Source organism: Labrus bergylta, chromosome 2, assembly GCF_963930695.1.
Source record: "Labrus bergylta chromosome 2, fLabBer1.1, whole genome shotgun sequence".
In the NCBI taxonomy this organism is placed as follows: Eukaryota; Metazoa; Chordata; class Actinopteri; order Labriformes; family Labridae; genus Labrus; species Labrus bergylta.
This window is the reverse complement of record NC_089196.1, coordinates 12010072-12025379: the sequence shown is the minus strand read 5'-3', so window position 1 is coordinate 12025379 and position 15308 is coordinate 12010072. Positions and strand designations below refer to the sequence as shown.

Below are 15308 nucleotides of genomic sequence, written 5' to 3'. Positions count from 1 at the left end.
CTGCAGACAGGGGGCCGATCAGGGGGAGTGAAATCAGACTTATTTGAGAATATGGGCAGTTTGGATATGACTGCTTTGCTGACACGTCATATCACAAGCCTGGTTACCCAAAGAGGGGACTTGGGCCAAAGTCAACCATGCAGCTCTGTGAAAACACACTCAGCAGTTCTCCAGCCGAGACAGTGGACACAAAGGAATATGAGAGAGACTAAAAGAAGATTTACATTTCTGCCATGCAAAAACATTAGCGAGTCAAAGGGAATCCTTACAATGTTCAGAGGGAAGCACCTGCACCCAATGAAAAGAGTCAAATTACAGCTGCAGCACCTCATCAGAAGGGGCAGAACACGAAAAGCAAACTGCAGTGCAAGTGGTGGACATGAGATTGTGAACAGATATAACTGAATAAACAGAGTTCTGCATCCATACTAAACAGTGTAACATACATTACAGTTGATTTTCATGTTGGTCTTTTAACCTGTTTTGATTGTGTTTATCATGCATGTTGTCATTACCTGCGACGAGGGGACATAGGTACGTCCCGCTCAGTGGGGCTGTGAGGTGAGTAGCGTCCTGGTGGGGTCGGAGTTCTGCTTGACACCGAGTTAACCCTGTAGTCTGAAGGGGAGAACTCCTGTGGTGGAAGAAGACACAACAAAAAACATAGAGAGCCGTTAAACCAGACTCTGCAGAACAGAGCTGAGGAATCGACTGTACTGAGACTACAGTACTGAGGCGTGCAAGTGTTTAGACCATGATGCAATGTTACTGTAAAAAAAAAAAAAAAAAAAAGTCACACAAAGAGCCACGTTCTGTGCTGAGGCAGGAATTCGGCAGCAGTATTTCTGGATTACTGCTTCATATGTTGGCACTGAACAAATGTTGAGTCCTTGTTTCAGGAAGCTCTAAATCTGAGCAGAATGTGCTATATGACAAGCTAGAGTAAAGCATCCCTGACACTCCAACATGTAGGATGTGTTCGGTCAAGATGAAAACCGAGGAGATTTATCAGAAGCTTAAATAAGATCCACATGTGGAGACAACACGTAAAGAAGCCTGGTGATCATTTATCAGCAACAGCAGCATGTTCGACTTAAATTCAAAGACAGTTTTCAGTTTCCCACAAAGAATAAAAATCCTTTATATTTTTTTTTGAGAGAGTACAGGGCACGACATACAATCGAGTTTCTATTGCATGCATGACTCCTACCCAACATTCCTCCATTGCAGACTCATCAGTCTCAATGTTCACAGCAGGACAAATCAATATTTTGTTATCTTGATTACCATTTATATCAGGGCTGCACTTCAGCCCATGAGCTGATAGATGATTGTGTGGCAACAGATTTTGGCAACCACTCCAGTGCTGGTCTGATGGCAAAGTCAGAGCCAGCATGAACTTCAGTATGTAAATCTCATCATTATTCATGGTGGTTATAAACACTACCCGTCATCTTGAAATGAGAGAAGAAATTCCACTTGGCAAAATCTCATTCACAGAAAGTGATTCAGGAAGTTAAAGTAAATTTGTGATTTTTTGACAGCAGAGGGCGCTATATACCTACTGTGTACAAGGACCTCATCAGCTGAGGCCTCCACAGACGTGTCAATGACCTTTCTATTGCAGCGGGTCTGGTCATAAATGAAAGGAAGCCTCACACTGTTGCAACATTAAGAAATAACGGGTGAAAAGGTTTTATCAGTACATTGTGTCATGAGAGAAAGAGAGAGACCGTTGGCCACTACTTGGAGCTGACCTCATGCACGTGTTTGCACTTAACACTCGGCACACCTGGACCAAGTCTGCACAGCACAGCACATAACTCAAGACAGACACTTTTACTGTCAGGAATCTCAACAAACAAACCATTTTTGACCACAACACAGTCTGGTATCTCACCATGTTGCTTCTGTGAGACAGAACACTTACTGACCACAGACAGCGCAGTCGTCCACTGCTGCATTATGCAAACTGACAAAATGAATGTTTTTGTTTTAAAGAAGTCCCCTAACAGTTTCACAACTTTTGGTTTGCTTGGGGAACAATGTTATTAGTTTATTTATAGTCTGTGCACAGTCCAGGAAAACTTAGACTGAAATTCAGACAGAGAGTCAAAGTTTCACAATAAACCTCACTGACTTTTTTCCCTTAACTGACACCAGCTGGCATCAGTGTTACACTGACTCCATCCAGAGAGAAAGTCTCCACCCGGCTTTTTGAACCACTGCACAACTGAGACTCCAGTTGGAGCTAATGCTGGAGCTGGATGCTGACACAGTGGCACTGATGGAGTCAAAGATTTGTGTGTCCAACGCCAGCACCCGCTTCCAATTCGACAACTCTTTGAACATTGTCTCTGTTCTCAATTGAGTCCAATTTTCCCCTTCTCTTTCCTCAGTGAGTGGGCAGATTAGTGGTGTATGCCAGGAAGCCTTTACCAGAAGCGATCATTGGGATGTCTTGCTGCAATTCCTCCCAGGATAAACCCAGCATAATAACTGTAGGCTCATAAGATCACATATTCCATATCATCAGATTGCAGGAATATAAATGTCTATGAAGTCTCCTGCTGTGAAACTATCTCAGGGGCATATACCTGACAGACATGCATGCTTTAGGGATTGTGTCAGGGAGACCTGATGAAGCCACACAGTATGTTCATATGAATCTACTCTGCAAACAAAAGCCTATGTTATATAAGTGTCTGGCTACTGAATGTGGATCTTCATACTCTCTAACAGCCAAAGAATTACAACTCTGATCTATGCGACCCAAGAGGAATGCAATGAAGTAAAGAATAACAAAAAGAGGGAGAAAGAAAAAAAACAAGTGATCCTCTGTGACAAAACGTATGGAGCTTGACCTTAGAGAGTTCAAAAAAACGTTGTCTGCACCACCAGACTAGTTCAGCCGTCACAATCATCCATTCTGCTGTCTACGATGCCAGCCTTTTATAATAGTAACCATGGCAAGGCTGGCAATGGCCTGAAACCAAGCTCCCCGAAACATCTTTGTTCTAAAATCATTATTGTTCCATTGTGAGCCATCAAACCATTACACACGGCCGATCTCAGTGCTACAATGTAAACTGCTACATAGCAGTGCCAGTGCTGCCCCCATGTCTCATGCATCAACAAACTTTGGGAGGGGCACAGGCAGGCTGAGGAAAGCCTATTATTTTGTCTAGGTCTAGGCATGAGACCTCTGGAGAAAGAAGTCATCAGCCAATTCTTCTAGGTTCCTGTGGCTGTGGAGAGGAGGAAGCTCAGATTAAAGCTGCACTGTACTGTAATCAGGAGCTCATAATCAACATACATGGACTCATTAGGGCAAGTCACTGGTGTGCTGAGCTGGCATTGAGCTGCATACACAACAGACACAAACTATTGCTGCCAAAGTTAGAATGATTTGAAAGTTTTACATGCCCTGATTTGTGGTTTTGGACTTAAAAAGTGTTTTTGTTTTTTTCCCCCTTTGAGGTTAACTTTCTTTTATTGATGTGTATGACTTGGAGATAAACTTTAAAATAAGTTTTCAGGAGTTTATAATGCTGAAATAATGCTCTACATTTCTGCTGGATATGTAACTCTACAGAGTAAAGACATCTGCTGCAAAGATGGCTAAAAAGTCATGGAAGATTGTGCTGAATCTTGCTGTTTATTTGAATCATTATCCACCCATCCGCCTTCTCTACCCGCTTCATCCCTGGCAGAGACAAGGCAGGGGCTGGAGTCTTTCCCAACATGTGTTAGGAGAGTTACGGTCCATCTGTCTGTGTCAGCAAAATGTGACTTTAATGGGAATCACCAGTACATTTCGATACGTGAAAACCCTTACATAAGGTGTGTCATTTTTGTCACTTCTGACCAGTGTTGATTAGCTTGTATTGACACGCATGTCCTGAGAAGCCATATTTATAAAACTAGAAAGTAATGGAAGTTTCCAACAAGACATTTTGTTTTAATACTCAACAAAACATGTTTTCAATTGGATTTACTCATAAAAAAACACAAGGTATACTAGCCTGAATTGTTGTAATTGATAATCCATTTATAAATAACAACCTTCAAGGCTCTTAAAAGCCTTTTTGGATGCCTGAATTTAAAAATTTTAAGATTTGAATAAAGTGAATGAAAGACCATGTGTGAGTGGTTTATGTTCAATAAAAGGCTTGGTACGGGCAGGAAAGAAAATGTCGAGTAAACTGTCAAAAATGAAAAAGAAAGACGTCGACGACTGGCCACTTCAAAACACAAACAAACAGGAAATGGTGAAGTGAAGAGAGGGCAGCTGTTTCAGATCAAGGCCCACAGGACAAGTTGAGGACAGTGCAAGCCTTCAGTCTGGCTCCAAGTAAGCTGCTCTGCATCATCATCATCATCATCACCCCCATCATCATCACCATTACCACCCTGCAGCTTCAATTACAGGGCATGGGGCAGCAGTGCACAGAAGCAATGCCTAAGGAAGCTTTTATTTTGGTAAGCATGGTGCTGCTGCAAGAAAGTGCTTTAACTGCTAATTCACTGTCTCCACCACAGACGTGACTGCTGCACTACAATGATGGGTGTGTGTATGGGGGGGGGGGGGGGGGGCAACAGACATCCTGGACTGGGTAATAATCAGAGCCGTGTGCAGTGTTTCCTATCCTGCAGTGTGCGTTGGTGGAGGTCCTAAGCAGAGACCTGAGGCTGAAGCTAACCTGCTCGTTATCCACCGTCACTGATGAACACTGCCCTGTAATCATGTCTGAGTGAGGGTGTATTACTGTGTCCGTGTTCTGTAACCAATAGAACACAACATGAGGCTGAACACAGGACGTTTCATATCAAAATTAATCTCATCAACATTCTTGACCTTTTGCTATTGCTTCATATCCCTGCAGCTGCTTAATGGACGGTTGAAGACGAAAATGATGATCGAAATAATGACTAGACTAGGCAGTAACCACTGCGGCTGAAAAATTAAGCAAACAGGAGAGTACCCAAAGAAAGTGCAGTTTCTCATGTGGCCATTTGAGGCTGGTTCCAAATGCGAGCCATTCCACATTTGGCTCAACATTAAAAAAACTAAATTCACAGCAGACTCAATCATGTTTTCAGCCTGGTAAAAAAACAACTACTCTTGGTCTTTCTAGTTTGTTTCTCTATTCATGACTACTGTACATGGTGTGGATTTGTTTTTATAACTCACCTGTTTTAACTTGAAGAGTTTTCATGAGGTATACTTAGAGGTTGATTGCTTTGAGAGACAGATGGGACATGCTAGCTGTTTTCTAGGTGTGATCCCAGCTAATGTGGCCAATGACCTATATCTGACAGCTTTGTTTGTATTATTTGCTTTTTATTGTGTGCATAATAGTTGCACAATGTGCTCTGTTCATTATATTATATAATGAACAATCTGCAGTTATTGAGCCACACAAACCATAACTGCCCTGTTAGCTCTTTCAGTGTTACTCACACTTTGATGTGTAACAGCATGTGCAATCAGATTCAGGACTGTTTTCCAGCTGGCTGTTGCAATGAAAATACTGATAATTCCAAGTAACCCTGTTTGTGTTGTGGCCTGTCCCCAGCACACTCTGCTTCTGGCCATTTACAACTGGGATTGGCTCCCAACAAGATCGTGGGGATGGATGCATGACTTTGTTGTACACTGGCAGCTTGTTTTATGTCCAGAGATATGTGTTGGCGAGCGGCTGCACCCTTATCTTCTTAAATATGATAAATAAACAACTCAGGTCAGCCTCAACAACAAATACATTCTCCAGCTGTTGGAATCATAATGGGATACTCGCTGATTTGCAAGGTAATGAATTAGCCAGGGGCACAGGCGGTGTAACTTTGACAACATGCTAAACCCTCACTACTCTCCAGCTCCAGCCTCTCATCCACATATGGTCACTTCTGTCTCCAAAAATATCAGACTCAAGGGTCTTACATGGCAATGGCAAGCCAATGGGTGACATCATGGAGGTTCTGAGTCCATTAATTAGACAGTATTTGGACTAACCAGAGAGTTGATGGATGCAGACAAACAACTCTACAGAAGCCCCTTAAAGGAAGAGCCAATTTCCTTTATTCTACAAATTCAACATTTCATATATAAACAGTTTTGAGAATCTAGTTTTCTAACCTTAGGGCATGCTTTGTGGACCTTTTTTTTTTACAACTCTTCATATACAGTACCCATGCATTCAGTACCTGTAATCTCTTAATGCCACACTTCATCTTCTCAATCCTCTTTAATGCTTTTTACATATAAATTCTTGGCTCAGGCTTAGATTGTGCGGCATTCAATAACATGGAATAAAGCCACAGATCTTTGTGATGCCAGTGTTAATACCTCCCCCTCTATTCATACACCACGGCCACACACCATCAAACTGCTCCAGATATAAACCATATGTACAAGATTAGAGACCAAATGAGCAGCGGAGAGACGAAGACAACAAGATGACTGTGAGTATGGAGAAATTCAGTCTGTGCAATGTCTCTAGAGTCACCAGAGCGGTGTTTGGCTTATTACAGTAAGACTGCTTTAAAAAAAATCTCAGTATTTTGCAAGCAAAAAAATCGATGACACATTGAAAAGATCCCAAGGGGATGATAGAGGAAATATTTGGAAAAAAGTAAATCTTGCAAAAGTTTGACTGTTCTGTAAAGTCAATGACTTGTAAAGTTCATCACACATTTAATATGGATGAACCTGATTGTTTACATTGAATACTTTGAGAGCCCTGAATCTAGCCAAAGCCTTCTCATGTGATCACAAAGTACTGTAGGTGGTCTCAGTGAGGCACTCACACACTGCCTCCATTAGTCAGAAACCCAATGAGGAATAAAATTTGAGGGGTAAGTGTTTATCTATACACAAAGGGTGCAAAAAGCAACACATTTTTGATCTCTATTAAATTCACCACAAGGCTCGGACTGGAGAAGCACATCAAACTCATTAGACATCTTGAGTTCATTATGGTTGGACAAACATTCCTGGACTTGAATATATGGTCATACAGAGGCCTCTTTTTATACCAAAAAAACGACAATCATAAGAAATAAAATGTAAACTAAGTGTGCTAATCAACATTGTCATAATGAGGTGGGAGGTCTCAATAGGGAGCCACTTTAAACAGCTCATCAATGAAAAGGTGATAGAACTCTCATGGTCAATGAGCCTGACAACAATAAAACTGCAATAAGACAGAAACCATCTGGTATGGCTCTCTCTGTTTTCTCACAGAGGTCCAGTTTCTTTACTGTAAAACAAAGTATTATGACTTATAACTCCATACACCATGATGTAGAACAACCTTATACTCATATTTCAACAGGAATTTCTCTGGAAGGCTTTAACGTAAATCTAAAATGTCAGACAAGCATGCATTTATGGTGTCAGTGGAGCAGAATTACTCTTCAGTGTTAACTGCAGCTGCCATTTTACTAGCTAAACAATTATGATGTATGACAACAAACACAGCCATAGTAACCATTACTCTCCAACGTAGGTGTTGTCCTGTGTAAAACTAGGGGAAAACTAAGGGAATATATGCTGGCATGTCTGTTTTTGCTGGCATGAATACACTGAGGGGCAGTTATACACGTTGTTCCCTTGACACAACTTTAGGAATGTTGACACACCGCTCACCGCCTTCGTAAACATCACCAACTAGTGAAAAGGCCCATCTCTCTGGGCCAACGTTTCCCCGTTAAACTTTCAGGGCCGAGTGTCCCCATGAGTGTGCCTGGGGGCCTGGAAAGCATGGGGAATCAAAAGTGCCCCAGTTTGCTTTTCCACTCCAGAGGAAAGAAAAACAGGTGAGCTGATCAATCAGGAGGGATGAGGAGAGGCATGCTGCCTGCACAGAGGCCACAATAGACCCCAAGCCCAACAGCTTTGAGTCCACGTGAAAAGACCTCACACTGGCCAGTCACAGAGCTCAGTGTGCAGAGAAGAAGAAGAGGAGGAGGAAAATATCCATGCACAGTGGCCACAGCCAGTACCGCTCCCCTGGCACTGGCCTAGCACTGCTCCTGCCTGCCAAACCAAATACAGGCCAACTCATGTCAGACCTGAAATAGCACATCATTCCAAGCCATCGTCTTTAAAGAAAAGACATGCACGAGAATGCAAGGAAAGATATGCATTTAATGGCAGAGGACAAGCAATTACAGATGAGGAGAATTCTCTGATTAGCCTTATAAAAGTATGTGTTCCTTGAGATAAAGACTTTCTTATTATTCAATCTTTAAACTACAAAGCATGCAACATACAGTTTTACATTTTATTTCTTTTAAACATTTACTTCAAACTCTATTCCTGCATGCCAAGTATCTGTTTCTGTTCCAAAGCATTGACCACAACTTTGCACACCAGTCCACCACAACCTCCAGAATAGAGCAGGACAGAGTCAGCCACTGGCGTGCAGGATAATGATGGACAGAGATATTTATGTGATGGACGATGTATGGAGGGAAACTTAGCCTGCCTTCGTTGGATGACATGCTTAGTGACACATATTGCAATGCTCAGCCAAGGTCACATCTCCCAATTTAGCATAACGAGGAAAAGCTCTGTTTGCACGAGTGTCACCCTGCTGGAGCTGGACATCTTACAGTAGAAGCAATATTTATAAAGAAACCACCCTTTCCTATCCAGGACCAAGCAGCCCACAAGGCAACCCTCAGGAACCTCAAAGTGCAGAAACTGCAAACCAAGACACAGAGCCCGGTCCTAACGGCCCAGTGACTGGTCAGAGCAGTTTGGGTTTGGCCCTACTCATCGCTACAGTTGTCCAGTTGTGGTCATTTTGTGATAATATAAACAGATGCTCGGAATCATGACAGCAGTTCCTATACAATCCTAGCCTGGCTTTTCAGGAAACGAGGATGCCTTTACTCCTTTTGTCATGGTGGTTAGATAGAAGATATTAAAATCTGAACAGAGCCAGACACATCATGACAGGACAAAACAGAACTACAGGATCGAAGCCACACTAAATTAAATGGCACAGGTCTAAAGTAATGCATTTTCATGTGATGCATTTTTCCTTCCTCTACAAAAGGTCAGGGTTCAGTATAATCTGGTAGGTTGTGATTTCAGCAGGGCGAATGCTTCCTGCAGCAACTTAAACACAGCTTCTGATTCAAAAGGTCACTCTTTTTATTTAACTCACTAGCCTTTGAGGTTGATCAAGATGTACTGTACAGACTTCCTGGAAAACATTCTATCACGTGGCTGAGCATGTATGTTATAAGAAATGTAAAGGTCGATCCGGTCACTCTAGTCTGAGAGTTTGGATTTACAAACAGCCAACATCAGTGGCACTAACCACAAACAAAGGTCCTAAAGAATCACCCAACCCTCAATGCGGATGAACTGCATTTTAAGTCAATATTTTGTACCAAAGTCATTTATCAGTTTTGAAACATGCAATCAAATGTTGCATATTATCATACATTTGTTACATTTTCTCTATGATGAGAAGAAAAGGGAATATCTGTGTTTTCCTGCAGCTTCTTGGCAAAGCAGATCGCTGTGATTGCTTAAGTACAGTTTGGGAATGTCAGCAGGCTCCCAGGTCTACGCCTTGCTCCACCCCGACCCCCGTCTCCTCTAGCTCCCATCACACAATGACAAGCCTTGTGACGCAAGGGGAAAAGCAGCACCAGCCTCTGCAATCACGGCCACTATTGTAAAAAGGCTTTTTTTCTCAGGACATCAGACACCCTGGAAAACGGGGGATCCTGTTGCGCATCCCTCTTTCTTAACTCAGGGAGCCAAACAGGAGTGGAAAAGCCTTTTAGGAGCTTTTCAGAGAGGCTGATCACCTGATACAGCAGAACTCTGCACCTCTCAGGCAGGACAGAGGCCCTTGTCACAGGGGTTCCACATCTTAGTGCTCACTGTGTTCCTGCCAGCCCTAGCAGCATAATGCACAGTGTGCCCAATGCAGGCCTCTTCCCAGCCTTTCCCCACCGAGCACTCTGAAAGAACTCAACTCACTAATCACAGCTCTGCGGCAGGAGGCTCATCACCACTTTAAAACCAGGGTAGCCATCCCTGGGAGGACGGGGTCAGCCAAAACCCAAAACTCTCATCCACTCTGCTGGTAAACACTGAGGATGTCAGGCAGAGACAGCCCAGCCAGCAATTCAAATCAGCTTTAAACCAGGAAAAAAGGGTGGACAAAAGCAGTGATTAAACATCTCAAATTACAGTCTTCACAAAACATACGACTTGATATTAATTCAAAGATACAAAATGAACAGTTAAAAAGCCAAAAAAGACCAAGTTTATATTGGAGAGGAGGAAGGAAGAAGGAATGTAATTTCTCCCAGAGGATACAAGTCATTACTGATTCCAACATAGCAAAAACGAGGGAAAAGGTTCAATTTAAAATGGTAAGGAGAACAGGCGACTCCTAAATACCACAAACATGCAAGGCCCGTCTTGGACACACAGCTCAGAGCTATGACAGAAGCATGGTCAATCTCAAGGGCTCCTTGATTGAGCTCTAAGCCACAACACAGCTCTCGTATGTTTTTTGGTTGGCCAATACAGAAGTTTTCCCCTCAATGGTTTGCTGCCACAGCATCTCTACAACTCCAGATTTGGTTCTTGAATGTGGTTTTGGATTGATGTTGTAAACATCAGCATCTGTTTTTAACAGAAGCTTACAATGAGTGAGACACAATACCCAGATAAACCCTACAAGTTGACCGGAAAGGCAGTACTTGACCTACAGGTATTAAGACTTGTAATCCATTTAGCAAAAAGACTCTTGAACACATAATTTAAGCAGCAATCCAACAATTAAGCCTTGCACCAGAGATTCGCAAAAAAAAAGGTGCCCAAATTTTCCCCCATTCAACCTCAAAAAACCTTGAATCCTTCCATTTGCATTAACTGATCTAATCAACTCATGTCCACCAAATTTAACTAGAGTTGTCAAAAAACCTGAATTTCAAAACTTCCATATGGCATCAATGTCAAAATCTCCACCAATGATTTGATATTTTCAGATTTACCATTTTCTTTTTCAATCGTACATTTTCCTCTCTTCCTCTCCTCTTAGTGTCCCTAGACCAGCACTGCTTTTTCTCTTTTGCTCTCTTTTTAACCTTTTGTAAAATTAGATATCAAATAAAACATAAATGGATACTGAAAATCAAAAAGTAATGAAGTATCTATACTTTTGACAACCCCAAACTTGTAACAGACATCCAATTGAATCTGGAGGCTCAATTTAAAATAACCCTGATGAAAATCATCTTCAGTATTTAAAAAGCCTTTGCATGGAGCCACAGAAGCTTATAAAACATTTGTTTCACAGGCTCAATAGTAATCTTCTTGTCTGGTAAAGAGATCTTCATGTGTAGCATCAACGGAGTTCCCCTTAAAAAGTGCCAAAACTTGTAACCGGAATCAGAAATGGTAAAAGTATAATTTCTTTTTAAGCCAAAAAGGATCAAATCCACCCCCACTCCCCAAATAAAAAGATAATAACAAATACAAAATGTAAAAGGATTTAAGACTGGACAATTTTATCATCTCCAGTCCAGCCTGTTGTCTGCCTGAGGCGTCAGTCCTCTAGATGAACACCACATATCACAGTCGTGTCAGTAGAATCTGCCTGCACAGCGAGCCAGTCAGAGAGCTGATTCATGTCTGCACTCACACTCACACACATCCTGCACATCCTCCCTGCTCTAAAACAACTTGGAAGGAGACGACATGCCGTGTGGCTTTGCAGTCCCATCAAATTAGTTATTAGGAGTGACTCTGCCTTTGCATTCCTAAAGACTATATTTATCTGGGACCACATTTAATCTCTGCAGTATTTTATTTTGATAAAGACACGTCAGAAATGTCCAGAATAAGTAATGAAAGCGTCTCTAAAGAACAAGGTTACTTCATAGCTTAACGGTCATTTTCCTCCCACTGCGAGAGAGATGAAAACCTTTCTCAGGAGTCTCAGGGACTGGACTACGCTGTGAATGACAGTGCATCTGATTTCTATTTAACATGTAAACAACAGAGAAATGTTAAAAATGGACCCTCTCAGCCAGCTGCCTCTTAGAGGGAACGCTAGAATGTTTTGAAGTTCAAACCTCTGCATATTTGATTCAACTTTGTCCACAGTTATAAATACTGCTGGAATTCCTTGTGCTATTACAAAAAGGTCTTGTATGTTTTTTCCTGCTCTGTCATCTCACATGTTGTATCTTCAGTGGGACCCAGGCTCCAAGACATAGCTGGAATAGTTCATTACGAACTTTCCCACAACATTTTCTCTCTTTAAGTCACTGAAGTCGTTCCAGACGCCTGAGTCGCCCTCTTTGGTTTTGTTGTTGGAATGGTAAATAAGCAGTGCATAGTTTAGCTGCAGTCTCATGATAACCCAAAGTCTGTCTTTCACCACATGCCATATTTTACATCATACTGAGACTAATGGGTCTTTATTCAGACAAAAGGTTAAGATCATTGTTTTGACAGAGAGAAATAATTTTTCTTTTTAGTAGGGTCTGAACAGCTCCAGACTGTTGTTCAGCCTAATGTCAGATATTTTTAATGACTGACCTTTGAAGTTTATACACTCCCTGCTATGAAAATGCCAAAGCCTCACTTTATCCTGCTTGTAGTGTAAAGTCTGAAAACCTTATCAGAGGAGCCCAGAGGACTTTGAAGGCATTTTACATGGTACTGGAGACTGATAACACATAAGAAAGGCTGATAATTTAAATATGGTGTGAACTTTACAGGAAATTAACAGTTTAGGAGATAAAAACCTTCAGCTGACTTACCAAATGAACTTCAGGCCTAATGTGCATATTTATGACAGATTTAAAGCGTTGACAGAAAACTTCTGTCTAACCATTCTTAAGGGTTGAACAACTAATGTAAACCAGCACATAATCAAATATAGCGATGCATAGAGTCAGTTATTCATTGTAAACAACAGTGCCAGTATAAATACTGTTGGAAAAGATTGAAAATTTACATACTGTGTGTTTAAACAAGTGTTGGACAATCCTTAACTGCATAGCTCAGGGGGCTGAGTGACAAGAGACATTTACAAAGAAATACACGGAGAATTGTGCTTGTTTAATGTGAGAAACCAACCTGTGACGGCGGTCTGGACAGTCTGTGACTCTTCTCCTCTGGAGACCATGAGCGCAGCTGGACACTGTAGCATAAAAAAAATGATATCAAAATGCAATCATAGATTAAGTACTCTAATTTGTCTGGTATCTGCTGGGTTAGCCCGAATTAAAAAATACTATCAGGTCAGTGGGTCCCCAACCCTTATTAGGGGGGCACCCCGAAGGTCAAGTTCATTTTATTTAATTGTATTTTCTATATAGCGCCAGATCACAACAGAAGTCATTTAAGGATACCAGGTCTATACATTGTCCTTTCATTAAACCAAATAGCCTTATGTTAGCCTTTTTATCGTATTTACACAATGGTATGTCATTTCTGTCTCTACATGGTCGCGTGTTTACAATTCCTCTGCTATCTGTATCACAAACACCTGAGTTGCGCCCCGATATTTTACCTATTGTAGTGAAAATATATACTAAATGGTTAAAGAGATTTCTTGTGCTCTGCTTCTATTATTCTCACAATAAATAACAATGCTAGCAACTTGAAAAGCCATTTAAAGAAACAGAGCAGCTCAACGAGGGTTAACTGGGGGGGGGGGGGGTGCTGTTGTAAGTGGTACACAGACTGTGGGTCAGATTGTGTCATTAATTTAGACCATCTGTATGTATGTATTTATTTGAAAATGTTTTGATAAGTTGGGAAAACCTGATGCTGACCTACACATAATGGATTCCCAGTCTCATCCACACAGTAAGGAAAGCAGGTTATTCATTTATACCTGGTATCAGATCGGATCTGTGTCCTATTGGCAGATACCCCATCATGTCTCAAAAAGATGGATAGTGCAACCTTGGAGATTGACCTATCTAATGGACAGTCTTTATAATTCTGTGCATTAGTTCAAAATATTAAGAAAGAAAAATAAAATGCAACTGAGAATTAAATTAACAAATCAAGTAGCTCCATCAGTCCAGATGTGGGTTAAAAACTAAAGTTGACCTTTGACCTATTAAAAGTTGTGGTGAGAGTCAACAGCCGAACTCGTTCAGAGCGAGCGCGGTGAATGTTCCACACACTGTCTTTTGTTAACCTGAGTGCAAACGCAGGAATGTGATATCCTGTGCATATCCTTTGTTACTACAGTACAATCCCATGGCTCCACTTTCTGTCTGTTATTCCCAAACCTATTGACTCGGGGCCTGTTGTGGAGTCAAGAGAGCACTTGCTGCACCCTTTTGTCCTGATTCAAGCCTATTGAAGCAGTGAATTGACAGGTTCCTGAAAAAGACTTGACTGTCATGAATTGACTTCTGAAATGTCCAACCCTGAAATGTCCTCAGACTATCTTTGACCCTGTTCATGCCTAAAGAATGTCCTTAAAAATCTTAAATTTCAGTCTGATTGTCCAAACTCTTATTTACCTGTAACCAGATCAAATGAGTCTGACTCCCGATTATTTTTTAAATGCCTTATTTGAATGCTTTTCCAACATGAAAGAACATTAATTAATTAACATAAATGTGTGGTCAAGAGTGAATTTAAAAGGTTGCACAAATTTATAGAGATTAAATAGTTCACCAGAAACCTTCTCATCATCAAAAGTGCATTGCTAAGAATTGGTGCGTGTGACTTCTATCAATTTAAACTTGCACGTAAAATGCTGATTTCCAGTGAGCTACCTCTTGTTAGTTGGTGTCAGTTTGTCTCTCTTTCCGTCGGGGCTGGCAGGAGGAACTGGTGAATAAGGTCCAGGTGACAGCGATGCAGGGCTGGAGATGGTGTACTCTCTGTAGTTCTGATTCTCATCTCGACTCACGATTACGGCCTCCTAAAAAAAAAAAGAAGAAAAGAACATCAGAGTGAATGTTACTGCATTAGTTTCCATTTGACGTAACTTTATCTTTACTGCTGCAAGAGTGAAAGGTGTACAAGAGAGGCCTAATGGACACCTGTGAGAATGTCAGCGAAGACATGTAGAGAGAGGTAAACGTTAAACAGTTTTACAGACTTTGTATTCACTGTATATTATCACTTCTGGCCTGGGACTCATTGTGAGAGAGATATAACACAGAGACAAGTACTTAAGAACCACTCGTACTGCTTCAATCTTGAAACGAGTAAATAAGAGGATATATCATAAACAGATGTTGCAGCATGGATTCATAGAGATAAAGTAGCGTACACGCTGTAGTTA

At 41.4% G+C, this 15308-nt stretch overlaps 1 protein-coding gene across 1 annotated transcript in view; it reads right to left on the bottom strand.

Moving 5' to 3' along the window:
• Window positions 1-15308, bottom strand: part of pdlim2 (PDZ and LIM domain 2 (mystique)) — a 36096-nt gene that overhangs the window by 6739 nt on the left and 14049 nt on the right. The window contains exons 5-7 of the mRNA XM_020657063.3: window positions 14794-14942; window positions 13130-13193; window positions 516-634 (exon numbers count right to left, since the gene is read on the bottom strand). Of these exons, the coding sequence (XP_020512719.1) occupies window positions 516-634; window positions 13130-13193; window positions 14794-14942 (332 nt within the window). The remainder of the gene's footprint in view (window positions 1-515; window positions 635-13129; window positions 13194-14793; window positions 14943-15308) is intronic.